At 40.9% G+C, this 26,478-nt stretch overlaps 1 protein-coding gene and 1 pseudogene across 1 annotated transcript in view; both read left to right on the top strand.

Annotated features, from left to right (window-relative positions):
- SLC26A8 (solute carrier family 26 member 8) overlaps positions 1–13,163 on the top strand; it is an 86,758-nt gene extending 73,595 nt beyond the window's left edge. Inside the window, exons 11-19 of the mRNA XM_090280421.1 lie at positions 2,434–2,529; positions 3,621–3,727; positions 3,808–3,877; positions 4,299–4,391; positions 4,507–4,638; positions 6,551–6,922; positions 9,450–9,504; positions 9,601–9,785; positions 12,470–13,163. Coding sequence (XP_090136547.1) covers positions 2,434–2,529; positions 3,621–3,727; positions 3,808–3,877; positions 4,299–4,391; positions 4,507–4,638; positions 6,551–6,922; positions 9,450–9,504; positions 9,601–9,785; positions 12,470–12,877 — 1,518 coding nt within the window. The 3' untranslated portion in view covers positions 12,878–13,163. The remainder of the gene's footprint in view (positions 1–2,433; positions 2,530–3,620; positions 3,728–3,807; positions 3,878–4,298; positions 4,392–4,506; positions 4,639–6,550; positions 6,923–9,449; positions 9,505–9,600; positions 9,786–12,469) is intronic.
- An 8,752-nt stretch (positions 13,164–21,915) lies between these two features.
- Positions 21,916–22,556, top strand: LOC150006911 (histone H3.3A-like; annotated as a pseudogene).
- The last annotated feature ends 3,922 nt before the right edge of the window (positions 22,557–26,478 follow it).

The raw sequence follows: 26,478 nt of genomic DNA, 5'->3' as shown, positions 1-26,478 counted from the left end.
TGCCTGGAAAAGGAGTGAGTGCTGGGCAGGCAGCATTGTTCCCTTTCAGACCCCTCCCCCACATACAGTGCCACAACGTGGTAAAACAGGTCACCCTGTACTGACGAATCCCTAAGGCTCCGCCCCTTACAACATAACAGGAGCAAGAGCTCTACCTGGGATGCGGAGGCAAACAAACACAGGAGCCTGTCAATGAGATGACAGAGAAGTATGGCCCAAAAGGCAGAACGGAACAAGGTTCCAGTGGGAGAACTAAGCGATGAGGAGATAGTCAACCTAACAGATGAGACAGCCAACCTAACAGACACAGAATTTGAAACACTGTTGATAAAGATGCTCATAGGCTTGACAGATATGCTTGAGTACAGCAAATGCATAAAAGAAGAAGTGAAGGCTATGCTAAGTGAAATGAAGGAAAATCCACACAAAACCAATGGTGAAGAGAAGGAAACCTGGGTTCAAATCAATGATTTGGAACATAAGGAAGAAAAAAACAGTCAACCAGCACATAATGAGGAAGCAAGAATTGGAAGAAATGAGAAAAACTTCCCAAATTTTGCGAAGGAGATGGACATACATGTCCAGGAAGCATGGAGGGTCCCGGGTGAGCTGGACCCAGAGGGGACCACACCAGGATGCATCATGATTGAGATGCCAAAGGTGAAAGATAAAGACAGAGTCCTGGGGGCAGCAAGAGAGAGGCGGAGAGTTGCCTACAGGGGGGTTCCTATAGGACTATCAGCTGATTTCTCAGAGGACACTTTGCAGGCAGGAAGGGACTGGCAAGCAGTATTCAAGGTGATAAAAGGTAACCTGCAACTAGGATTGCTCTATGCAGCAAGGCTATCATTTCAAATGGAAGGGCAGATGAAGTGCTTCCCAGACAAGGTAAAGCTAAAGGAGTTCATCACCATCAAGCCATTATTATATGAAATGTCACAGGGACTTACTTAAGAAAAAAGAAGATCAAAACAATGAACACTAAAATGACAACAAACTCACAACTATCAACAACCGAATCTAAAAAATAAAAACAAAATCCAACTAAGCAAACCAGAATAGGAACAGAATCATAGGTATGGGGATCATTTGGAGGGTTATCAGCTGTGAGGGGGGAGGGGGAGAAATGGGGAAATGGTGCAGAGATTAAGAAGCATAATCAGTTGGTACAAAATAGACAGGGGGAAGTTAAGAATAATATAGGAAAGGGTGAAGCCAAAGAACTTATATGCACGACCCATGGACATGAACTAAGGGGGGGTGGGATTACTGGAGGGAAGGGGGGTACTACGCAGAGGAAAGGGGGTACTGGGCAGAGGGGAGCAAAGGGGGAAAATTTGGGAGCAGTGTAACAACATAATCAATAAAATATACTTTAAAAAAAAGAATCTTTCTTTCCATTAGAAAAGTAGACATGCTTATTTTTTAAAATTTTGGATAATTCATAATAGGTAAAAATATCATCCATAAATACAAATAAACCACTATTAACATTTTGCCATATATTTGATCAATATTATTTTCTATGAATGGGTATTACTTTGCATAGTTGTAACCTAACTTGATATACAACTTTGTATTCTTGTTTATATTTAATAAATAGCATGCTACTTCATACTATAACTTATTTAGTTATTTTTTTATTACTGGAAATTAAATTGTCTAAATTTTTGTTATTATAAATAACACAACAATGAGTAATTTTTTTCACCTGCCCTTTTCTATACTTAAGATAGATTTCTAAAGTAAAGCAAAATATCTGTGTGAAAGCATATCAGCATGTGTTGATATATTGCCGGATTATTTTCCAAAAGGGTTGTACCTTTTTATATGCAACAACCATATATATGGGGTGTTTTCAACTTGCTAATTTGATTTTATGGACAAAAAAACAGTATCTCATTGTTGAAATAATTATAGTGTATCATGATTAGACTTGAATAAAAGCCCAATGGAAACCATTTTAGAGTTTCTCTGAATGGAAGTTCCCTCGGCCAACGTACTAACATGGATGTGTCAAGCAAACTAGACGAAGCAAAGCCAAGTGGCCTAAGGGGCCAGCCCCTGAGGGTCCTCTCCCACCAAAAGCAAAAGCACGGACACAAAAGGGCCAGAGGACTGCAATCTCTGGCTGCTCTTCCTCCTGCCGTGGGAATCTGAAAGGGGCTTGTTTAAGCTTTCCTGGCTGACTCAGTCAGGCCTTGTCCTTGCCTTGTCCTCCATGTTTGCCAAATAATGGAGAAGAACAGAGAAAAATGTGGGGAATACTTATTTGATTAGACAATGAGTTCAAGCATAAACATGATATTTCTGTGAAATATCAATGCCTCATATCTTGAGGGGCAAGGCTAACTTTTGGTGGTTCCTTTGTGAAGATCTGGGAGTTTTACCCCAGAAGGAAAAAATAAAGCAGGGTTTATTGTTTCCCCACAGGCTGTGCTGGCTGGTATTATTGTGGGCAACATCCTACCCTACCTGGAAACCATTTACTACCTCCCCAGTCTGTGGAGGCAGAGCCAATATGACTGTGTGAGTATAGAAGCACTGGCTGAGGTAGGGTGGATGGAGAGGAAGGTTGGACAGCAGGAAAGAGGACAAACAAAAGGTATCAGCACGAAAGACGCTAGCAATTCTGAGGCCTAGGACTCTACTTTTGTCTTAAATAGGGATTCAAAGTTGTTGGTACTTGGAAGTACTGAGACCTCATTCCAACTATGCAAAGTTAAATAAAAGGGAATTAATGAAGTGGCTATAGTCACATACACATTTAATGCAAAGGGTTTGCCATGCACTGCATATGTGAACGACTTTTAACCCAGAAACACAAATCCTACTGAGAGGAAAGGATGTCTTGCCAGAGTAAGTGATGCAGTGTCCCCCATCTCTCTGAGGCACAGAGCTAGGGGACAGAAGGGGAAGCAGCAAAAAATAAAAGATGGGGGTGTTGGTGATATGTTGAGAGGAGAAGGACCCAGAAGAGATACAAAAGGAGAGAATTTTCAGAATCAGGTCCCTGAGGAACTAAGAGGGTATGTCCAGGACACAGGCAGAGCTTCTGGTTGTAGGAGGAGAGAGAGCACTTCCAGCAGGACTGGAGAGGATGGAGGAAAGTCGAGTGTAGACCCTAACCTACAAGTGGCAACTGGAAGGGGAAGTAAACATTGGAGGGAGTTTCAGCCTGTCCCCTCTGTGAGGGTGAAAGTCAGGTCAGTCATCTGCTGAGGGTGATGGAGAAGGGCTTGAAAAGGGTAACTACTATTGGTTTTAAAACAGCAACTGCCATTTGGTAAGTGTTCTGGGTTGCTTTACAAATGGCATTTCTAATCTCAACAAAGCCTATAAAGTAGATATTATTATCTCTGTTTTGCACATGAGGAAACTGAAGTTTCAAGGGAGCATGAAAGAGAGAAATGACCAAGGCAGCATAAGAGAATTGCTAGGCAGCCTTGGGATGCAGCCATTCATGACGGCATTAGTTCATGTGGCTGTGGAATTTGTTCTCTAAATCCCAGGTGTCAGGAGGGAGAGGGTGAAGGTGCGCTGAGAGACAGGACTGGTAGTTCTCTTCAATTCTGCTTGTTATCATGGTTTTCCTTTTCCCTCCTTCCCCTTTCCATAAGGTTATTTGGATGGTGACATTCACATCTGCGATTTTCCTGGGGCTGGACATCGGACTGCTTGTTTCAATAGCTTTTGCCTTCTTTGTGATCACTGTTCAGTCACACAGGTATTTAGCTTCAGGTAACAGGAGGTTAGCCGTGGCAGGGGAGGCAACTATGACCAACAGGCAAATGCATTTCCTTTCAGAACTAAGATTCTCCTCCTGGGTCAGATCCCCAACACCAACATTTATAGAAGCATCAATGACTACCGGGAGGTAAGACTCCAAATCAGTTCCACTTCTTTGCCCAAAGGATGGGGTGCTGCTTAGTTTTTCTACAAAATCCCTTTGCTGTTATTTGCTGCACTGCAGATACACTTGACAAAGGCAGGGAGAGGTACACATAATGGCAGAGGTGGGGAACTTAATGAGGTAGGTAAATCCTAGAGTCCTGCAGCCAGTTAAGAATAATTTAAAAATGTACTTTAGGGGGTGGAAGGCCAAAGTGAAAGAGAGGAGTGAGGAAATGGAGGGGGGAAAAGAAAGCAGGAAAGGCAGGGGGTGAAAACAGGAGGAAGGAACTTGACTGTTCTTGCCTCTCATAATGAAGAATACAGTCTCCAGGAGGTTCTAAAGATTTTTCCTTGCTCCATCAAAGAGCTGAGCAGTTTTTCTGAACTTTACATTTGTCTTGCAGATTGCAGCCATTCCTGGGGTGAAAATCTTCCAGTGCTGCAACTCCATCACGTTTGTAAATGTGCACCACCTGAAGCACAAGCTGCTGGAGGAGGCGAGGGCTCCCCGCCCACTCCTCTCCGCCTGCACCCCTCGCCCGCCCCAGGGCCTGGCTCGCTGCCACTCTCCACCACTTGCCATCTAGGTGAGAGCCCTCTTCTGTCTTTCAGGTGGAGATGGTAAGAGTGCCGCTTAAAGAAGAAGAGGTGTTCGGCCTGTTCCATGAACGTGAAGACAGCTCACAGGAAGGCAAGATTTGTCGGTGTTTCTGCAACTGTGATGAAGTGGAGCCACCGCCCAGGGTTAGAAACCTCTTCTTTTCTGCATTTTTCTCCACATTAAAAAAAAATAACAAATTATTTATTTATTTGTTTATTTATTTATTTTTAGAGAGAAGGGAAAGGATAAAGAGAAGGAGAGAAACATCACTGTGTGGTTGCCTCTCACTTGCGCCCCCCAACTGGGGACCTGACGTGCAACCTAGTCATGTGCCCTGACTGGGAACCGAACCAGCGATACTTGGTTCGCAGGCCTATGCCCAATCCACTGAGCCACAGCAGCCAGGGCTTTCTTCACATTTTATAAAGACGTGCACAGGCAGTTAGTTGTTGTTTTAAGAAAAGAAAATCAAGCCCCCTCAGCAATTTTGACTCTTAATTGGTAATTGGAAATTAAAGTTTTCTACTCAGAAATGAAGACGCAAGTTCCATTTTGAGGGTCAGATCTTGACCTGAAAGTAGGTAGGAGTACATGGTGACTCTTGAGTCCCTACTCAATGGTTAGAGGTTCACTTAGTGCAGAAAATAATTCCCTAGTTGTGCCTGTTTTTCAGACCTTTAGCTGCTTGCCTTTAGATATCTGAAAATAAGGGATTTAAAGGTTGTCTTATAATTCCAACTCAGGCAGGTCAAGGTGGCTGGGGTTCTCAAGGATCTGCCAGGGTCTCCGGCTGTGTGCCTGTGACCAAGGAAGTGAGGATGGGCTATGAAGGGCTGATAAGCACAGATGGGGATTTTACAGCATCTGAAGGTTATTTCAGCTGATGAACAGTGTTCATTATTTCCAACTCAGACTTGATCTAAATATTCCCTTTCCCCAGAGCAGGGCTACTCATTTCTAGCTATGGAGCCTTTTACCCTGTCTATATCCACACTTGGGAGGAGCAGCTTTATCTACAGACATCCCCCAACACACACACACAGATTTATACTTGTACACAAACACTTCCCAGCCCCCTCCTCATGCAGGCCCCTGCAAACATGAAGCAGCCACCCTGGTTGTCATATGCTCTGATGAAGTGTAGGTTCTACTGAGCTCCCGGAAAATACCAACTTTCTTGCCAAGAGGACAGAATTAACCCTATGTCTAATTTTTACATTATAGCCACACTGCACTGAGTATTATAGAGGGCATTTACAGGACATCAGCAAATATATCTGAGAGTAGAATAGAATCATCTGGTATTTATGGAGCTCCTACTATGTGCCCAGAAATAGGAGACTAGGGAAAAGGAAAAAGAATTTCTCCCAAATTATACCACTCTAGCAAATGAATTCTTTCCATTTATCCATGTGCCTTATAGTTCTTCTCCACATGTATTGTTATTTATCCTTTGAATGGGCATGTTTCCCTGGGTGGAAACTGGTCCCTGTAACTGCAGAGCTGGCATTCACATCTTGTATGCCATTGTATCCCGGGTGCTTGATAGTGAACTTCAGCAGTAGCAGGCATCCAGGCCTGTTGGGAGGATGAAAGGAGTAAAAGGTAAAGACATCCCTGCTCGAGTAGGTTTTTTTCTTTTTAAGGAACATCGTTTCACTGATCAAAGAAGGTGATGTGGAAAAAAGGAACTCATGGAAGAAATACTTCAGAGCATTAGAAGGCAGTGGAGACTAATTAGAACTCAGGGATAAGGAAAAGGAATCAATCAAAGATGATGTTAAGTCCAGCTCACTAGGACCATGATAATGTCACTGATGCACATAGGGAAGTTGGGAGGGGAAGCTTCTGAGTGGTGAGGGTAAAGCAAGATGAACATGTCTTTTCAAGTCATGAGCTTGAAGTGACAGTGAGATACCCAAGTAAAAGGTATGTACTGTGGAGAAGATTCCTGAGGGAGGGGGAGGTGAGTTAGTAGACAGGAGCGGCATAGTTGCAGGCACTTCTAGCCCTTGCTTCAGTCTTACCGCAGTCTTCCCCCAACCCTTGTCCCAGGTTGTTTACACAGAACGGTTTGAAAGTAAACGAGACCACAGTGGATCCTCCATCAACCTGATCCGCTGCACACGTTTGGACAGCGGGAACACAAGCCAAGTTTCCTCTGATGAACAAGTACCATACATAGCATCTTCCACATTTCAGAGAAATCGAGGGGAAAATTATGAAGATAGGGAGAAAATCTGGCTTCCTAAAAACCTCTCTAGAAACAGATCAACACCACTTCCTGATGCTGCTGAAAGTCAGGTCAGGAGCAGATCAGTCATCCCTCACTCAGAATCGTCTCTTCTACCCAGCACCCATACCATCATCCTGGATTTCTCCATGGTACATTTTGTGGATTCACAGGCTTCAGTCATATTAAGACAGGTAGGTACTGAGGTAGCTTCAACAAAAGCTCTGATCCCCACCTACCAGCAGCACCCTAACCCCAACCCTGATGGAATTGTACTAGTCACTGAGCAGTTACTATATAATTCCTACACCACTAGAAACTTGGATACTGAGATAGTTAAGGTCAACCAGAATAAACAGAAAATGAACCAACTCTGATTTACTGAACTGGAGTTGGTTCCCTAAGCATAGTATATTATTGCTCAAGGAATGAAAAACGGGAAATTGTTAACACCATTGAAATAGCAATCTGTGCTTCACCCAGCGACAACGCATGTATCCTGGGAGTTAGCTGCAAGTCTTTTCAAGGAATAGATCTAAATGCTACAGAAAAAAAAAAGCTTACCCAGAATTCTCCACTATTCAGCTGCTCTGAGCTACGCATTGTAAAAGACACTCAGATTGGAGGTTGTGATGAGAGGCATGGCAAGCCTGGGGCTGCCTGGCCCAGTACCTGTAGGATCGTCCCCAGATCCCTCACCATTGCCTGCATCTTTGGGTGAAAAGGGCAGGGGAGATTTTTCCTTCAAAAGCTGTGTCCCTAAGTACTGGCTTCTCTCCTGCTTTCTGGTTTCTCTGACAGTTTTCCTTTCTCTCTTTCTTATACAATATGGGCAGTGGAGATGCACAACTAACCATATTGGTTTTACTGTCTAACGTCCCATAAGTACAACATCTTTTTCCAGCCAGCTTATCTCAGTTTAAAGTCTGCTATCTCACTCTTGCCTCTGCCGGTGATGGCTCAGGTTTAAACATTCTGAACACCCACTTCCCGGCTCTGACTGTACCCACCTTTTCTTGAGATACGCTCTTTGGCTGATTTTCCATCTTTGCTCTTAGAATCCCATGATATCAAACCTTATTCCTACAGGAATACTACTCTCAAAGCAGCAAGAACTCTGGTGGGTGCTCACTGTCCATCTGACTGGGGGTAACTTACTAAGTTGCATGGGGGTCTTGGTTTCCTCTATAAAGTGAGAGGCATGGAAGAGATTAATGTTCAGTTTCATCCATGAGACCCCTTTTTCCCATCCCATTTTCATATTCAAATATACAGGAGAATGTCTTGTCTTTTGGGCTTTTCCATCTTAGGTCATCCTACTGGGCTGTGTTCTCTGCTTCCAGGCTTGTGTTCTAATTGTTACTTCAGAGTTCATTCATCGTACTTTATTAAATGGCTACTACATGCCGTGCTTAGCTGGGCACATTTATATACCTGATTCTACTTAATCTTCACACAGCCCTGAGAGACAAGCCATATTTCCCCCTAAGAGTCCTGGGCTCACAATTAGTAAAGCATCTGTCCATCACTGGAACTTAAAGCTGTTGTGCTATCATCTCCTCCTCCATCTCTTCTCTTGCCTTCTGGTCCTTGGCATGATCCACCCACAACTGCTGATGCTGATGACTTTCTGCTCCAGCCCCAACATGGAAGTGATATCAGACACCTACCTGAACAGTCTTCAGACTCAGGGTGCACTTTTACACTTTATAAATACAGGTTTCTTCATTCCTTCTGTAATTGTTCTATGTTGCCGTATTGGAGGAAATGATTCCAAATATTATAATTGAAAACTTTAACTTAATAAGAAAAATCCCATTCTTACTAGAGACAACCACTCAGTTTAAGCTTCTTCCTAATTCATGGGATTTCAATCTCCCACTGCTTGTCGTTTGGAATGTGTCCATTGTAGCTATTGATCAAATGACTTTTTGATTTTCCATGTGATCAAGAATGACTTTCTTGTTTCCTCTTGAAAGTGAAAGAAATAGGGTCTGTTTTAGTTGTTTTGTGTTTTGTTTTGTTTTTTTCTTTTCACATTTTAACAGTGCTCAGAGTTGGTCTATTCAATCTTAGAGTATTAAGTTTAATATTGACTTGCTTTAAATTGAACTTTATCCATTGTCCCAGAGCATATATATTGACTGAAGTAAACTTGAGGTCAATATCAGATACTTATTAATCTGGTACTTCTAAATAGCTGATGTTTTACTAAAGTCAAGTGCAACTTTGCAGAGCAGCTCTGAATATGATCCCCAGGGTTTCTAACTTCCACTTCCTACTGTATCATTTGACCACCTCTGGGCCATGTTTTGCCCCCTCTGCTTAGTGAACTCCAGGAAGAAGGGGGTCACATGCAAACACCAAGCACTAATATTATGATATAGTTGTTCTTGAGGAACGTCCAGTGTGTTCCCATCACACCTGTGCCTGTCTCTATCCTAGCACTGTACTTACATGACATTCTCTCTTAACGTGAACTGTTTTCCTCTGTCTCACTCCCCACCCTGGGTCTGATTCTCTTTTGTAGTTCCAGCACCTTAGACACCTCCTAGCATACAGAAGTCCACTCATCAAATGTTTACAGAGTTGAGTTGGATATAAAGGTACATATACCCCAGATAAGTGAATGACCAAAGGGATTTTACAGCTCAGCTAATTAGAGGGCTCTTTCCTAGTGAGTGTGAGAATCCTGAACACTGACTTACTCCCTCCCTGCAGATGTGCAACGCCTTCCAGAACGCCAACATTCGAGTGCTCATTGCAGGTAGTCACTGTAAGTAGCTTTCACCCCATGCGAGGGCCGGGTTTTGCATTTGGGTGCTCTCTTCCCCAGGTGTCTGATTCTGTGTCTTCTGGGTTTGTTTTGCAGCTTCTGTGGTCAGGGCTTTTGAGAGAAATGATTTCTTTGATGCTGGCATCACCAAGGCCCAACTGTTCCTCACCCTCCATGATGCTGTGCTGTTTGCTTTGACACGGAAGTTTCCAGAGTCCTCCGAGTTAAGCGTGGATGAATCTGAGACCATGATACAGGAAACCTACTCAGAAACAGAAAAGGTTGGATGATGTGAAGCATCAGGGTGAGGTGGGGGGTGAAGTAGGGGGTGAGATCAGGAGAGACACCTGATCAGATAGATGAGCACCGTCAAGGAAAGGCTGTTGAGTTTGGCTGTGCCAAACTTTGAGACATTGAAATGCTCATCAGTTAGTTGGTAAATAGTGGTGGACCTCAGTCCCAGGTTCCCCCATTGCCATGGCATCTGGGTGACATTCAGGGCCCTTTCCCAGCTGAAGAGAGGGTTACCCAACCCAACAGAGGCCTCAAGGGCCCTTTTACAGAAAGCTTGGTTAGTGCGATTGCCATATCAATGACTAAATATCTTAAACATCTCCTCTAGCTGTGCCTTTAGAATTAACCCCCAACTCACGCTTGGGATGAATAATAAAACTGATGAACTCTTGGAGGTAAAGATCTACCAGTCTAATACTTTGGCTATTGTTTCCACTCTGGGTAATATGATTTACTCAACCTTAACAAATGCAAAGGACAATGAAATACATGCCAGAATTTTTAGCCATTTGTTAATACTAAGTAAAGAGCTGGGCCTACCTCAGTGTTTTCAAATCAGTATCTTTGAAGGTTAATGGTGGCCCCCACCAAAAAAAAGAAAGAAAACTAAAACACAGATGGGCACCAAAATATCACCCAATGACTAGACATTACTTTTAATTAAACCCCTGAATCGTTGACTTACTACATTTCAATAACATTTGAATTTTTATGACAAAAGAATTACCAGAGTAATAAGTGTTTACAAAAGCTTTAATAAGTAAAAGATAGCCCTTTTTCTATCTCTAAGTAATCTATTTCCAAGTATTTGCCTATCTTTGTTGAGACTTCTCACAGGTTATATGCTTCTGCTTATCCAGAATAACATTTTCCTCCATAGCTAGATTTGAACATATTTTTTTTCTATATGGGCAGCCTCTACATTTATTCAGTCTTTTAAAATGTTGTATTCATAGTGAGATTTTGTGACTTTCTTCATATAGAATATCCTAGCTACTTTATACTTTATCTTTTACAATTTTATTACTTTTTAAAGTGAATCTTTTTTTCATTATACCTTCTAACTGGCAACTGCTGGTATATAGAAAACCTACTGATTTTGATTAAATTATTTGGTCACTTTGTAAATTATTTTACTAGCCCAGGAAAGCTTCATTGTTAATTGTCTTGAGTTTTCTAGATAAAAAAAAAATATTTTCTACAAATAATATAAATCTCTTATTTTCTAATTGTTAAAATTCTTATTTTAGTATCATATATTATGGCATTAGCTAGGCCCCTCCCCACCCCCAGAACAATTTAAGTAATAATGGTGAGTTTTGTCTTACTCCAAAATTTAAGGAGAAAAACTTCTTATGTCTTTCTATTAAGGATAGTGGTAATAGTTGACCTAAGATGGACATTATATTTACTATGTTTTTAAAAAGTATTTTTCTAGTTTAGTAACATTCTCATGGGAACTTAAGACTTAGTATTGAATATATCATTTTTTTCCTTAGCGTTTAAACTGGGGAAGACTAGGAGAGGAAAAACTTCCATTATGATGTATTAAATTCAAGATACCTATTAAATATCCAAGTGGAGAAGTCACAAATGGAACTGTATATATGAACCAGCTGATCAGGGGAAGGGTTATAACCAAAAAGTAATCAGTACGTAGATAACAATGAAAAGTATGGGACTAAACAAAATTGCCTATGGGGGCCGTGTAGATGGAGAAAAGAGGGGTCCTAGGCTCAAGCCTCAGGCACACCAACATTCAGAAGAAGTAGAGAAGACCAGAGGGAGACCAGGAAGAGGCAACCAGGAAGGAAGGAGGAAAAGTAAAAGTGTGTCATATGATGGAAGAGAAAAAAATGTTTCAGAAAGGGTGAAAGGTGTTAATTCCATGGAATGCTGCTGCAAGGATGGTTCACAAAGCCTTTGTGGCACCTACTAGGTGACAAGCTCAGGGCCTTGTACTGGGAATGTCAGGAACCAGGCCCTGCTCTACCTCAAGGAGCTTAGGGTCTAATAGGGGAGGTAGATTTGCAAGGCAATACATTACTGGTACTATGATCAAGATGTGAGTGAGATACAGATGGAACACAGAGGAAGCTAAGATCCTGGTTAGTAATCTTTGACGTGAATCTGGAACAATGAATAAGTGTAAGTGGCTGAGAGGGAGAAGGACAAGCAGGCACAGGGAGCAGCATGAGAGCAAAGGTAAGTAGTAGTCAGACATCTTTGGTTAACTTCATGGCTAGAGCTAAGGCTGGGGATTGCAGATGGAGATAAAGCTACAGATGACAAGAGGCCAGGTTGTGAAGGGCCTCACATGTCCTGCTAAGGATTACATTGGGGGTTGAAGAGACAAGATCAAGAAGACAAGATGTTTCAGAATGCTGCCAAGACCATTGTTATTTACATGGCTGACCATGAAATCCAGGCTAGTCAGAAAATCCAGAGAAATCATGAGTTATGGATTGATTGAACCTAAAGAATAGTGAGTAACCAAGGAACCAGAGAGTGCAAAGAAGATGAAAAGCAGATTTAGGCAAGAAACGTTTTCTGCTTTGCCAGAAACTCATGATTTTTGGTACCATAGTGCTGTTGTATTTTGAAATTCCTTGACTATTCAAAAGTTAAATTTAATTGAAAATTTTAACCCATCTAATTGTATATATTTCAGGATGTAGATTCAAAACATAAAACAAGCAGCAGTATCATAGAAGTCTCCAAAAATGTAAGTCCCAGCTTCACCAATATCCAAGAGCCAATAATAGAGGAGGAGTCAGAGATAGACATGGATCTGGAGCCCACGCTGGAGTCGGAACAAGAGACGGGGCTGGACCTAGATCACGAGACAGAGCCTGAGTCAGAGGTGGAACCTGAATCGGAACTGGAGCTGGAGCTTGAGCCTGAGCCTAAGACTGGATCTAGGCCAAGGGCTCAGACTTATCCTCAGCAGCAGTACCGGCCTCCCAGCTCCCCAAGTCACACTCAGCCTAGGACATGGTCAGCGGACAGGAGGCATCTACACATGAATTCATATTCATTTAAGGACAATGATGCTAAGGATCCCTGGGAGAAGAACTGAGAATAAGCATCAGGTTCCCTTGACAAATCCTACCACCCAAACGGGGTCACTTGGTCAGTAGCCCCAGACTAGTTACAGACTCGCAGTACTTATTTTGGGATTCCTCCACCTGCTGTCCTTCCTTGCTCAGCAGTGTGATCTCACTCTCAGATCACAATGCTAAGTACCAAGAATTCCCTATCCAGGTTCACCTCATCTCACCTTCAGCAGATATTCTAATGAAGGATTTCCTTCTTTGTACATGCTTTGCCTCTGCTGTTTTTATCAGATCATCTAACGCACTCCTTTTGGCTGTTTCCCTTTCTCCAAAGAGATGAGGCTCAAATAAAATATATAAGTCTAGTTCCTGCATCTTCTCCTTTCTCTCTATTTTGTAAGCCTAAGGAAATGGGTGAGAGAAATACCAAAAGTGGGTGGGCATGGTGAAGAAGAGATAAGCAAGAAAAAGAAATACTGGGTAGCATTTGAATTTTATATGCAACATATCTTTTCTGCATTGATGGTGGAAATAGGCAGGTTAAGCTAGACCAGCCTCTGAGGCATGTAGGACAAGGAATTGTTAGGCTGAAAGCATTTTTACTATCTCTCCAAGGTCAGTATCTTATCCTGCCACTGTTTCAGAAGGCCACGCAGCAGTACCAATTGACAAGAATGTTAGATCTATAGAACTTTCCCTGGTCTTCAGATTCACATTCACCATTGCTTCTTTTTTATAGGTTTTTAAGGTACATGAAATCCAGAATCTATAGTCTTTGTGGGCCAAACTTAGTTAAAAATACGTGACAGGCACAAATCCTTTAGGAATTGGAAAAAATGTTATTACAAGTTTGGTCCAAATTCATTAAAAAAATTTCTCTTTCCCCTATTAAAAAAATATAGTATGAAGTTAAAACCAGAAGAGAAATATAGACCCCTGGGCAAAGGCATATGGGATCCTGAATTTTATTTCCCACTCAATAAACAAGTTTCCTCTTGCTTAGGTATTCAATTTCTCTCATCTGTTAGACAGAAGAAGTCCTTGTAAAGGTGCCTTTTATCACAGAGATAGCATGTGCATTCACCCAGTCTACAAACATTTACTAAGCACCTATTATATACACAGCACCCCAAACTGTGGGGTCGTCGTCGGCAGCCGTCCGTCTCGAGAGACGATGGTGTAGCTTCTTAAGAGTCTATCTGCACTGCCGAGAATGGCTGTGCAGTCCGACTCGGGAGTGACACGGTATCTGTCTCCTCCCGTGTTGAATCGACATCTTACGATGACGCTGGAGTGTCCTCTCCAGTGAAGCTGAAGCTACAGAGCCTGGGCGGGGTGATATGGAGGGTCTGCTGTTGCCCATGCAGCAGACCCCCCCTCTCTTCGCAGCTGAAGGGTCCAAGGGAAAGACGGAGTCAATACAGCTTGGCTTCAGGTGCGCCGCAGGAGTTGCCGGTGTTGACTACAACGTCAAACCGCCTTAGGGACTCCGGCTCCGGATTTTCTGTCGGGGTTTACTCCCTTAGCCTTTCCCCTGAAGAGGTATGCCGCAAGGCAGCGGAGGTTTTTTGGAATCAGAGTTTTCCTTCTCTGATGTGCCCTGACTGGAAGATCGAACCAGTGACACGTAGCTCACAGGCCAACGCTCAATCCACTGAGCCAAACCAGCCAGGGACACCGTGATAAGTACTTTGAAGGTAAAATACAGGGAACTCCATGGGCATACATTAAGAGGACCTGAAACTATCTTGGGTGTCAAGGGAGTTCTTCCTATAGTAATGACATGAGATTTGGCCTCTGAATGCTAAGTAGAAGTTAGATTTAAAGCAAGTTCCAATGACTGCAACTGCCAGGAGCGCAGAGCCAAATGGTGGACCAAGAGCGGTGACCATGGGTGAGTACAGAAGCTGGGCACCCAGGGACACAGCCAGACGGAGCCTAAGGGTAATTACCATGACACCGAAGTCTCCACAAGAAACTGGATCAAACCAGAAATGAACTGTCAGGGTGAGAGGGCCAGGCATAGAAATGTGTCAAAACCAAGAAAATGCATTTAAAAAATGAGAAAGTACATGGAGAGCCCAGTTTTTGTGGGTTGCCACCTTCTCACTCCCACTCCCTTCTGGTCCCACATTTCTGTCAGAGGACGGTCTTTAAACACAAAATCAATGGCTTCTGACACTTGGGCAGCAAATAGTAGAGTTTAGAATTCGGTTCTTCCTGCTACAACTGCAAAGTAGCTAAATCTTGGCTTTCATGCTTGACCTCAGAGAGACCAATCAGATGCTTGGATAACAGTCTATCTTTAAAGAATATTTTGCCATAGACCCACAGCATCCAGCCTCTTCCAAAGTAGCCAAGGAACTAGTACAAATGACCCATGGACATGAACAACAGGGCAGGGATTGACTGTGGAGTGGTCAGCAGGACAGGGGAGAGCAACGGGGGGGATGGGACCACTGTAACAGAACAACAATAAAAAAAGAAAAGAAAAAAGGCTAACTGATTGTTAATAGCAACTAGTAAAGTAAGTAACAGTTAAAAGGCTATTCTTCTTCCAAAATACAGATCACCCAAAATTCTAAAACATTACAAACTTTACAAAATGCTGTGGACTGGTTGGTTAGTTACTTTTTATAGCATTGCCATCATTGAAGCTTTTATCTCCCTAATGAGAAATTAGAGGAAACTTTTAAAGATTGAAAACTAGTACAGAATGGATCTGAAAGTATAAACATCTTAGCACAGATTTTTCTCCATTACTGAATAAAAAACCTCAAAGAAGCTTATGTTCTATAGCAATGGGGTTTGTGGCATAATTTTTATATGGGAAGAATTAAGTAGAATCAACAGAATTGCAGAAAAGTAGGTTTGGAGAAGAAACAGGTCAAAATAGGTGACCCTAGGTTGCTGTCTCTAAATATGTTAGATGTCACAAAGCTCAATGGCCACCCTTGAGTCTTACTCATGTCTGATATAAATGATATCTAGATGAGACTTTGGACTTAGACTTTGAGTTGATGACACATGAGAAGAACATGAATTGGGGTGGGGGGATTTGTCAGGGGTGGAAAGCTATGGTCTGAATGTTTGTGTCCTCCCAAAATCTAGATGTTGAAATCCTAACCCACAAGGTGATGGTATTAGAAGGTGCGGCCTTTGGAATGCGATAAGGTCACCCTTATAATTATTAATGGGATTACTCCCCTTGTAAAAGAGGCCTCAGAGAGACCCTCCCTCCCTTGTGCCATGTGAGGATACAGCAAAAAAATGGCCATCCATGAACAAAGGAATGGCTTTTCACCAGACACTAGATCTGCCAGCTCTTTGATCTTGGATTTCCCAGAGTCCAGAATTGTGAGAAATTTCTGTTACTGTATTTATAAGCTACCCAGTGCATGGTATTTGTTATAGTAGCCCAAATGGACTAAGACACCCAAGAACTTAACTCTATTACATCTAGATTCAACTCTCAGTTATCAGTAGAAATAGAGGAAGTAATGGCAGTACAAGGTCATTAATGATCTTGGGACCATAGCATCTCGGGGGACTATGAGGATCATCTAGTCTAATTACCCATCTAATCTCTTACAATTAAATTAAATTTAATAAACACTTATTGGAAGACTCATTATATCTCAAACACTCTGTATTTCAGTAACCTCTTGCTATATAATAATCTACCCCAAAACTTAGTGGCTTAAAACAATACAGTATTCCCTCACTTATCGCGGGTATTACATTCTAGACATCCCTCCACCACGATAGGTGAAAATCTGCGAAGTAGGAACCTTACATTTATTTTAGTATTTATATATATTTTTTAAAGCTTTATAAACCCTTCCCACACACTTATAAACTGTTCCCAGTCCCTTATTAACCTTTCCCACTCCCGTATTAACCTTTTCCATGCTTTTATAAGCACTACTTATGTTCTTAAATATATTCTACACTCTTAAATCTATGTAACTTTAACAACATACATATACAGTACTGCAAAATCCTGCGATATAGCAAAAAATCCGCAATAAATAATTAAATATAATATTTTTAAAAATCCCACGATACAGTAAGGCCGCAATAAGTGAACCACAATGTACAGAGGGACTACTGTAATCATGTATTCATTTGCTCATAGTTCTGCTATTGGGCTGACTTTAGCTGGGCCCATTCATAAGGCTGCAGTCATTTAGAGATTCACCTGTGGCTAGAAATCGAAGATGGCTTTACACATGTCTGACACCTCAGCTGGGATGGCAGGAAGAGCTGGAGGCTATCCAGGCCCCTCTTTCTCTCTCTCCATATGGTCTCTCCAAGAGGGTACCTGGACCTTACATGGCTGCTGGAGGCAGTGTGTCACCAATCACATTCTGTTGACCAAAGTAACTGACAAGGCCAGCCTTGATTCAATGTGAGGGAAAATACTTTCTACTTCTGGAAGGGAAAAGATCTGACCTTGTGACATCTGAAACCAGAGGTGGATTAAGTCTAACTAAAGACACAACAAAGCTCAATTTCTAATGGAATTGAGATTAGTCCCTCACCTTATGTAGCCTATCTGGGGAGAAATAATGTTGACTTCAGTCTCTATTTTTTGTACAACACCCAGCATACAATTAAGAAAAAAATTACAAAACACTTGAAGAGGCAGGAAAAATGTCTGATAATTAAGAAAAAGTATACAATAGAAGCAGTCCCACAGATAAGCCAAGTGTTGACATCAGCAGTCAAGAACATCAAAGTAACTATCACAAATATGTTCAAGAAAGTAAGTAAAAGAGTTACAGAATAAATGAAAAGAGGAATAAATCTCAAAAGAGAATTATAATTACAGAAAAAGAATCAAATGAACATTCTAGAAGTGAAATGCAAAATATTAGAAATAAAAACTCATTGGGGAAAAAAATTATTGGGCAGGTTTTACAACAGACTGGACATAGCAAAAGATAGGCTTATATAACTCAAAGACAATAAGTAAAAAATATTGAAGATGAAACACATAGAGGAAAAAAGTAAGGGAAAAAACCAGCAAAGAGCATTCAAGACATATAGAACATAATCAGATGGCCTAAAACGTGTTTTAGGAGTTCCAAGAAGAAGAGAATGGGCAAAGTAATATTTGGAGATACAATAACTGAGAATTTGCCAAAACATGAAAGATTGCAACTCAAAGATGCAAGAAGGTTAGCAAACTCTAAGCAAGATAAATAGAAAGAAAACTGTGTTCGCAGCCGCCATCACTCTCTAACGCCAGCACCTCCTTCAGCTCACAGAGCTCCAGCCAAAGGAAAAGGTGGGTAACTAGGGAGAAACAAGATGGCGGAGGAGTAAGTGGAAGCTACACTAACTTCCTCCAAGAACTAGTCTGGATTTACAACGCAATTTTGGAGAAATCATCTGGAATAACCAACCGAACACCAGCTGGAGAGAAGTCTTATAACCACGGAGAGACAAAAAAGGCCGCTACATCACAACGTGGCCGGCAGACCATCCCCGGCCAAGTGGCATCAGACTGAGGGGAAGCAAAGGCCCTGCCTACAGGAATTAAGCTGCCACACCCACGGTCCTTAAGCCTGACGGCTAATCACAGATTGAATAGATTATCAACTAAAGGAGACAGACAAAGGCAGTAGATCCCTGGAAGTCTCCAACAGGCTGCCTAGGCCCAGACTGGTACAGGATCTGACGCCACCAGGGGCAGATCCAGGAAGTGCAGATCATTCTAAGAAGCACCAACAAACAATAGGAGTCACAAAAATGGGGAGACAGAGAAACAACCCCCCATCAAAAGGAAAGGTAGAATCCCCAGAAAGAGTGCTAAATGAAATAGAGGGGAGCCAACTATCAGATATGGAATTGAAAGCATGTATTATGGAGAAGCTCAATGAGCTCAGCGGAAACTACAAAGAACTCCAGAAAAACTACGGTGATCTCCAGAAGAACTATAAGGAACTTACTGAGAATTATACCAGCATCAAAAAGGACATGGAAGCTATCAATAAGAGCCAGGAGGAAATGAAGAATACAATCTCTGAATTGAAGAACACAGTAGAAGGAATTAAAAACAGGCTAGAGGAAGCAGAAAATCGGATCAGCGAGCTGGAGGACAATGTAGACAAAAACTCACAGACGGTGCAACAAAATGAAAAAAGGCTGAACAAGACTGAAGAGGCTCTAAGACAGCTGCAGGACAACATGAAACGTAATAATATCCGTATCATAGGAATTCCAGAAGGAGTAGAAGAAGAGCAAGGGATAGAAAACCTCTTTGAAAAACTAATGACAGAAAACTTCCCTAACATGAAGAGAGAAAGAATCATGCAAGTCCAGGAAGCACAGAGGGTCCCAATGAAGATGAACCCCAACAGGCCCACTTCAAGACACATCATAATTAAAATGCCAACATTCAAAGACAAAGAGAGAATCCTAAAAGCAGCAAGAGAGAAACAACTAATAACATACAAGGGAGCTCCAATAAGGCTATCATCAGATTTCTCAGCAGAAACGCTACAAGCCAGAAGGGAATGGCAAAATATATTCCAAGTAATGAAAAACAAAGGCCTACAACCAAGAATACTCTACCCAGCAAGGCTCTCATTCAAAATGGAAGGTGAAATAAGGAATTTCCAAGACAAAAGAAGGTTAAAAGAATACATCTCCACCAAACCAGTATTGCAAGAGATGCTAAAGGGTCTGCTGTAAGAAGATGAAGAAACAGAGAGAGACAGAGAGGAACACGAGTACAAAGGGGGAAAATGACAATGAATAAGTACTGAAAGAAAGAAGGAACTTCTACCATTTGCAACAACATGATTGGAACTAGAGAGAATTATGCTTAGCAAAATAAGCCAGGCAACAAAAGAAAATTACCTTATGCTATCACCTGTTAAAGGAAACTAATGAACAACACAAACAAATGAGCAAAATTGAACCAGAGGTATGTAAACGAGGAATAAACTAACAGTAACAAAGGGGGAGATGGGAGGGAGAGAACTAGTAAGAAGGGGAAGGGTCTAGTCAAAGAACATGTATAAATGACCCATGGACATGGACAGCTGGGTGGGGACTGAATATGGGAGAAGGGAGGGACAGGGTGCAGAGAAGCAAGAGGGGGAAAAAAGTGAGACAACTGTAATGGAAAAACAAACAAACAGGAAAATTTTTAGTGGGGGGAAAAAATAAAAATATAAAGAATAGAAATGCAAGTTCAGTGAATATTAGAAGGACAAGGATTTTCCTTCACACTGTATATATTTTCTCCCTATCTGATCCCTCCAGAATTTGGCATTCTAAAGAAGTAAGTAATGACCTAAGTTTCTTTGCATAAAACTAATAAGACCAGTTGTTAACAACGATTTTTTGACTAAGACTTTGACTGGAATGTCATGCCTAAAGGAGACATGCTTGGGATTTGGTTGTTACCAAAAAGCCCTGAGCAACTGGGACTGACTTTCAAAGGTAATAAAAGTCCACAAGATAAAAGGCCTGGTACCCTGGATGGATGAGCGGTCCATAGCAATCTTTCCAGGGAAGGAACGAAGGTTGTTTTCCTGAAAGATGGCTAGAAGGGACCTTAAGGCACAATGGAAAACCAGGAGGACCTGGAAAAGACAGGTGTTTACAGGCAAGGCTGAATGCCAGGTATGTGGCTCAGCTTCTGTGCCCTGAAGGGCAGACTGAAGGTCACCCTAAATGTTCCTTGCGTAAGTTCCAGCAAAGCAGAACTAAAGATCATAAGTGATCATTTGCTGCTCTTGTTGTGTTTATGCAAATGAACAGGATAAATTAAAAATGAACTTAATGCAGTCCCTTTAGTGACAAGGAGGGTAATCGTAGGGAGAAAAATCAAGATTCAAGGAAGATCACAATGCCCAGTGGTAGACTATAAAGTAGTGCAGCTAACTGTCTTTAAAGTTTCTTTTCATTTAAAATTTGTTTTCATTTGAAAGTTAAACTATGTCTGTGGCATTATCAAAGATGTTTAATTAATTTAATTTACAGGCAAGAAGAATGTCAAATACCTTGCAACTGGATGTTTTTCCGATAAGACAGTCCTACTGATCTATAAACTTGTGTGTGGGTTATGTTACATAAATTAACATGTGTTTTCTGTTTTCAAAGGGCATAAGCCTACGATCTCATTACCTGAGTGATTGTCTGTACGTATAGGCCTCACTTAATCCTGTCTGCATTGCTGCCTCCTGAGACTCAATGTTTTGGCTGAACTAAGTGGCTGGGTTGGTGAAGAACGGGGTGGTCTGTGGGCTTCACTTTAAAACTGGTTTCTCTTTTCTATCCTAATGGCTTGGACAGAAAGAGCCCAGAGGCCTGAGAGGGGGGAAACCTAAAATATTTCCCTCAGTCCAAACTAAGTATAATGGGCAAAAGGGTTTTGGACAGGTGAGATGTACCTGGCATACCTTCCTCTAAAGAAGCCCTTCTTTTCCCTAATGTGGGACATTGGAAAATTAATACTTGTCTTTTGTCATCTAGTGGTTACGGATTGAATGATGTCCTTTAACCCTGATGCCCCCAGAATACAACAAGGATGCCAGCCTGTTAAACCAAGCATGCCGTTGTCCAGAGACAGCCAACCAACCTGGAGTCTGCACGATCCTTCCTCTTGTGGGAAGGCCACCCTCCCCTCCACACCCCCACTCTTATTAGGGATTTCTTGACCCAAGGGTAGGTAGGACGACGACCATGTCCAGCTTGAAGCAACTAGAGGAGCTCGAGACCTTCGTCCATTGTCCTTTATAAGATTGTAAAGGGTCTTAAGTCTGAGAGGGAGGGATTGTTATTTTTTATTGTTAAAATATTTAACTAATTAATTAATTATTTAAAAAAAAAAGAAGAATATATGAAAGGGTGAGCCATGGGCATGGACTTGGGGAGGGGATTGTCGGGGAAGGGGGGTGCTGGGCGGAGGGGAGCAAAGGGGAAAAAATTGGAACTATTGTAACAATATAATCAATAAAATATACTTAAAAAATATAGAGAGAGAGCAAAAAGAAAAAAAAAAAAAAAAGAAAAGGCGGGTAACTAAAAAGGTCTCTCTACCATGGCTCGTACAATGCAGACTGCCCGCAAATCCACCGGTGGTAAAGTACCGAGGAAGCAACTGGCTATCAAAGCCGCTTGCAAGAGTGCGCCCTCTACTGGAGGGGTCAAGAAACCTCATCGTTACAGGCCTGGTACTGTGGCACTTCGTGGAATTAGACGTTATCAGAAGTCCACTGTACTTCTGATTCGCAAACTTCCCTTCCAGCGTCTGGTGCGAGAAATTGCTTAGGACTTCAAAACAGATCTGTGCTTCCAGAGTGCAGCTGTTGGTGCTTTGCAGGAGGCAAGTGAAGCCTATCTGGTTGGCCTTTTTGAAGACACCAACCTGTGTGCTATCCATGCCAAACGTGTAACAATTATGCCAAAAGACATCCAGCTAGCACACTGCATACGTGGAGAACGTGCTTAAGAATCCACTATGATGGGAAACATTTCATTCTTTAAAAAAAAAAAAAAAATTCTCTTCTTCCTGTTATTGGTAGTTCTGAACGTTAGATATTTTTTCCCATGGGGTCAAAAGGTACCTAAGTATATGATTGCAAGTGGAAAATAGGGGACAGAAATCAGGTATTGGCAGTTTTTCCATTTTCATTTGTGTGTGAATTCTTTTAATATAAATGCGGGGACATAAAGCATTAATGCAAGTCAAGATGTTCCAGTGAACAAGTTTCAGGAGTTCAACTTTATAACAATATAAATAAACCTGTTAAGTTTTTCTGGACAGTGCCAGAATTTGGATTTTTTTAAAACAAGTAAATTTCTTATTGATGGCAACTAAATAGTGTTTGTAGCATTTTTATCATACAGTAGATTCCATTCATTCGCTATACTTTTCTAACTGAGTTGTCCTACATGCAAGTACATGTTTTAATGTTGTCTGTCTTCTGTGCTGTTCCTGTAAGTTTGCTATTAAAATACATTAAACTATAAAAAAATTATAAATAAATAAATAAATAGAAAGAAAACTAAGCATAGGCCTATCATAGTCAAATTGCACAGAAAACAAACATGAACAGAAAATCTTAATATTAGCTGCAGTAAATACACAGGCTTGCAGAGAACAACAATAACACTATTGCTAACTTTTAACAGAACCTATGGAGAACCAGAAGACCAATGAATGACATCATTTAGGTTCTGAAAGAAAAAATAACCTGTACCCAGTGAAAATATCCTCTAAAAATAAAGATGAAATAAAGATATTATTAGACCAACAGAAATTGAGAAAATTCGTTACCTACAGATTCACTCTGTAAGAAATGTTAAAGAAAGTTCTTCAGGTGGAAGGAAAATGACTCCAGGGGAAAGCTTAGAAGTGCACAAAGGAATGAAGAACATTGGAAAGGTTAAACATGTGGATCCATATAAAAGAATATTGATTGTGATTGCTTAAAGCAACCATAATAACTATCTTGGGCAGTTTATAACATAATGTAAAAGTATATTATATGACTAAAAATACAAAAGGCAAGAGTTGTAAATGGAGTTAAATTATTCATGAAGTGGCAAAGAACTAATTTAAAGTAGATTATAATAAGTCAGAGATGCATTTTATATCTGGGAAAACTACTAAAGTAATATTTTTAAGTATAATTAAAAATTAATAGAGAAAAATTAATAAAGGAGATAAATGGAATAATCAAAACTCTTGATTAACCCAAAGTAGGCAGAAAACTGAATAAAAGAACAAAGAATATATGGGACAAATCAAAAATAAATACCAAGATGGCATTCTTAAACTCAGCTATATCAATAACTAAATAGACTAAACCTTTCAATTAAAAGATACAGATTTTTTCTGAATGAACATTTTTTAAAAATCCAATTATATATGCTATTTATGAGAAACACACTACCAAGCAAATAGTAACCAAAAGAAAGTTGGGGTGGCAATATTAATATCAGACAAAGTAGGTTGTGAGATAAAAAGTATTCCCAAAGGATAAAGGTTACATTGCATAGTGATAAAAGGGGTCAATTAAACAGAACATAACAATCCTAACTTTGTGGGTATTTAAAACATAGTTTCAAACATTTAAAGCAAAATGACAGAACTAAGAGGATAAACAGACAAATCTATGAGCACAGTTGGAAATTTTTTTAACACAATTGTCTCAGTGCAGAAAAAAAATATTCTAAATTCCTTATATTTATCAGGAGAAAGATAGAGATGGTGATACACTGTATTTTTCAAATTAAATATGTATAGCAATATTTTAAGGTCAGCCACTAAAATAAACAAAGCATGTAATTTCCAAGCCAGTACAGAGAAAAATAGGGGAGGGAGAACTCTGTTAATCAAAACATGGGAAGGGGCAAACAAGGAGAAAAAACTTAATATGTCATTAAGTTTGATAAATATTAAGTCTCAGTGGACCACCTGAAACCAGCACGGATAAATGCAAGGTTCTCAAAGGACCAAAGATGAGCAGGGGAGCCATGTCTAAACAGGACTAATGTCCATTTGGGATAAGACTCTGAGAAAAACCCTAAGTTTCATTATCCATTTTTAAAGTATATTTTGTTGATTTTGCTGTTACAGTTGTCCCAATACTTTTCCCTTGGCCTCTCTCCACCTGGTACCCATGTTCCATCCAACAATGCTCCCTCATCTTAGTTCATGTCCATGGGTCATACATATAAGTTCTTTGGCTTCACTCTTTCCTATACTATTCTTAACATCCCCCTGTCTATTTTGTTCCTACCAATTTTACTTCTTGATCCCTGCATCATTTCCCCCTATATCCCCCTTTCCCTTCTGAGCTGATAACCCTCCAAATGATCCCCATACCTATGATTCTGTTCCTGTTCTGGTTGTTTGCTAATTTTGTTTTTGTTTTGTTTTTATTTGTTAGATTCAGTTGTTGATAGTTGTGAGTTTGTTGTCATTTTAATGTTCATAGTTTTGATCTCCTTTTTTTTTTCTTCAATAACTTACTTTAACATTTCGTGTAACAAGAGCTGTAGGGAACTGCTTCTGTGGTTTAGGGAATCGTAGCCCCAGCCTGAGCATGACTGCTGCCGACATTCCGGCTGTGCTTGTCTTTAAGTCTCAACATAAGGCTGTGTGTGGAACATAACTGAAGACCACTCAGGCGGTATCTGTGGGAATTGGATTTAAAGAATGCTTATTATGCTTTAGAACTTGCTCTGCTTTCTTTTGATTAATGTAACATAAACAATCTCTAGCAAGGAATGCATGAAACCTTGCACCTAATGCCAGGTGGCGTCAGATGTTTGATAGACCCTGACACAGACTGGTCACTGTGCTCTCTGTACTGGTACATGTAATCTGTTATTGCCAACTGTAATCCTAATGCCTAAAAGCTATTGATGATTCATGAATTTTGACCTTATATCTCCCATGTGTATCCTCCTCAATAAAAGGCATGAAGGACGGAGGTCTGATTGCTGTTCTTCACTAGAGAGAGCAGCCATCTTCCTTTCCCCAGACATAATAAAATGTCCTGGGTAAATTTGTTCTGCCATGGTTGTGAAGCCTCTGCTGGACAGAGCAACTTCCAACCAAGCCTAGGGTGTGTGAGGCATCTCCGCCTCAAAGGGCTTGCTGATGATGAACTCCTTTAGCTCTATCTTGTCTGGGAAGCATGTTATCTGCCCTTCCATTCTAAATGATTTCTTTGCTGGGTAGAGTAATCTTGGTTGTAGATCCTTGCTTTTCATCATTTTGAATACTTCTTGCCAGTCCCTTCTTGCCTGCAAAGTTTCTTTTAAGAAATCAACTGATAGTCTTATGGGAACTCTTTTGTAGATAACTCTCTGCTTTTCTCTTACAGCTTTTAAGATTCTCTCTTTATCTTTAACCTTTGGCATTTTAATGATGATGTGTCTTGGTGTGGTCCTCTCTGGGTCCAACTTGTTTGAGACTCTGTGCTTCCTGGACTTGTATGTCTATTTCCTCTGCCAAATTAGGGAACTTTTCTTTCATTATTTTTTCAAAGAAGTTTTCAATTTCTTGTCTTTCTCTTCTCCTTCTGGCACTCCTATGATTTGGATGTTGTACATTTAAATTACCCCAGAGGTTCCTCTGCACAGCTGATCCTCCACGGAAGGCAGAGGTTGGTGATCAGTGGTCACAGTCAGTCCTTGCAGCTAACTGGCCTGGGTAAATCCCTCCCATTGATCTGCCAACAGCAACCAAGGCTCAACTACAAGAGGAGGGTGTACTCACCCCACACAATGGGTGCACCTCGAGTACCCAGCTTGGGTTATCGGGGAGGTTGTGTCACTGGACCATACAGGACACCTACTACATTAGGTCATACTACCAAGACACGGAGTCAAAGCAGCTCTACCCAATACACAGAAACAAACACAGTGAGGTTGTCAAATTGAGGAGGAAAAGAAATATGGCCCAAATGAAAAACAGAACAAAACCACAGAAAAAGAACTATACATAATGGAAATAGCCAACCTCCCAGATGCAGAGTTCAAAATACTGGTGAACAGGATACTCAGAGAAATGATTGAATATGGCCACAAAATAAAGGAAGAAGTGAAGGTTATACAACATGAAATAAAGAAATATATATAGGAAACT

This window comes from Furipterus horrens, unplaced genomic scaffold, assembly GCF_987537825.1.
Source record: "Furipterus horrens unplaced genomic scaffold, mFurHor1.1.pri manual_scaffold_6, whole genome shotgun sequence".
Taxonomy (NCBI): Eukaryota; Metazoa; Chordata; class Mammalia; order Chiroptera; family Furipteridae; genus Furipterus; species Furipterus horrens.
Note: the sequence above shows the minus strand (reverse complement) of the source record. Positions and strands in the feature narration are given on the sequence as shown.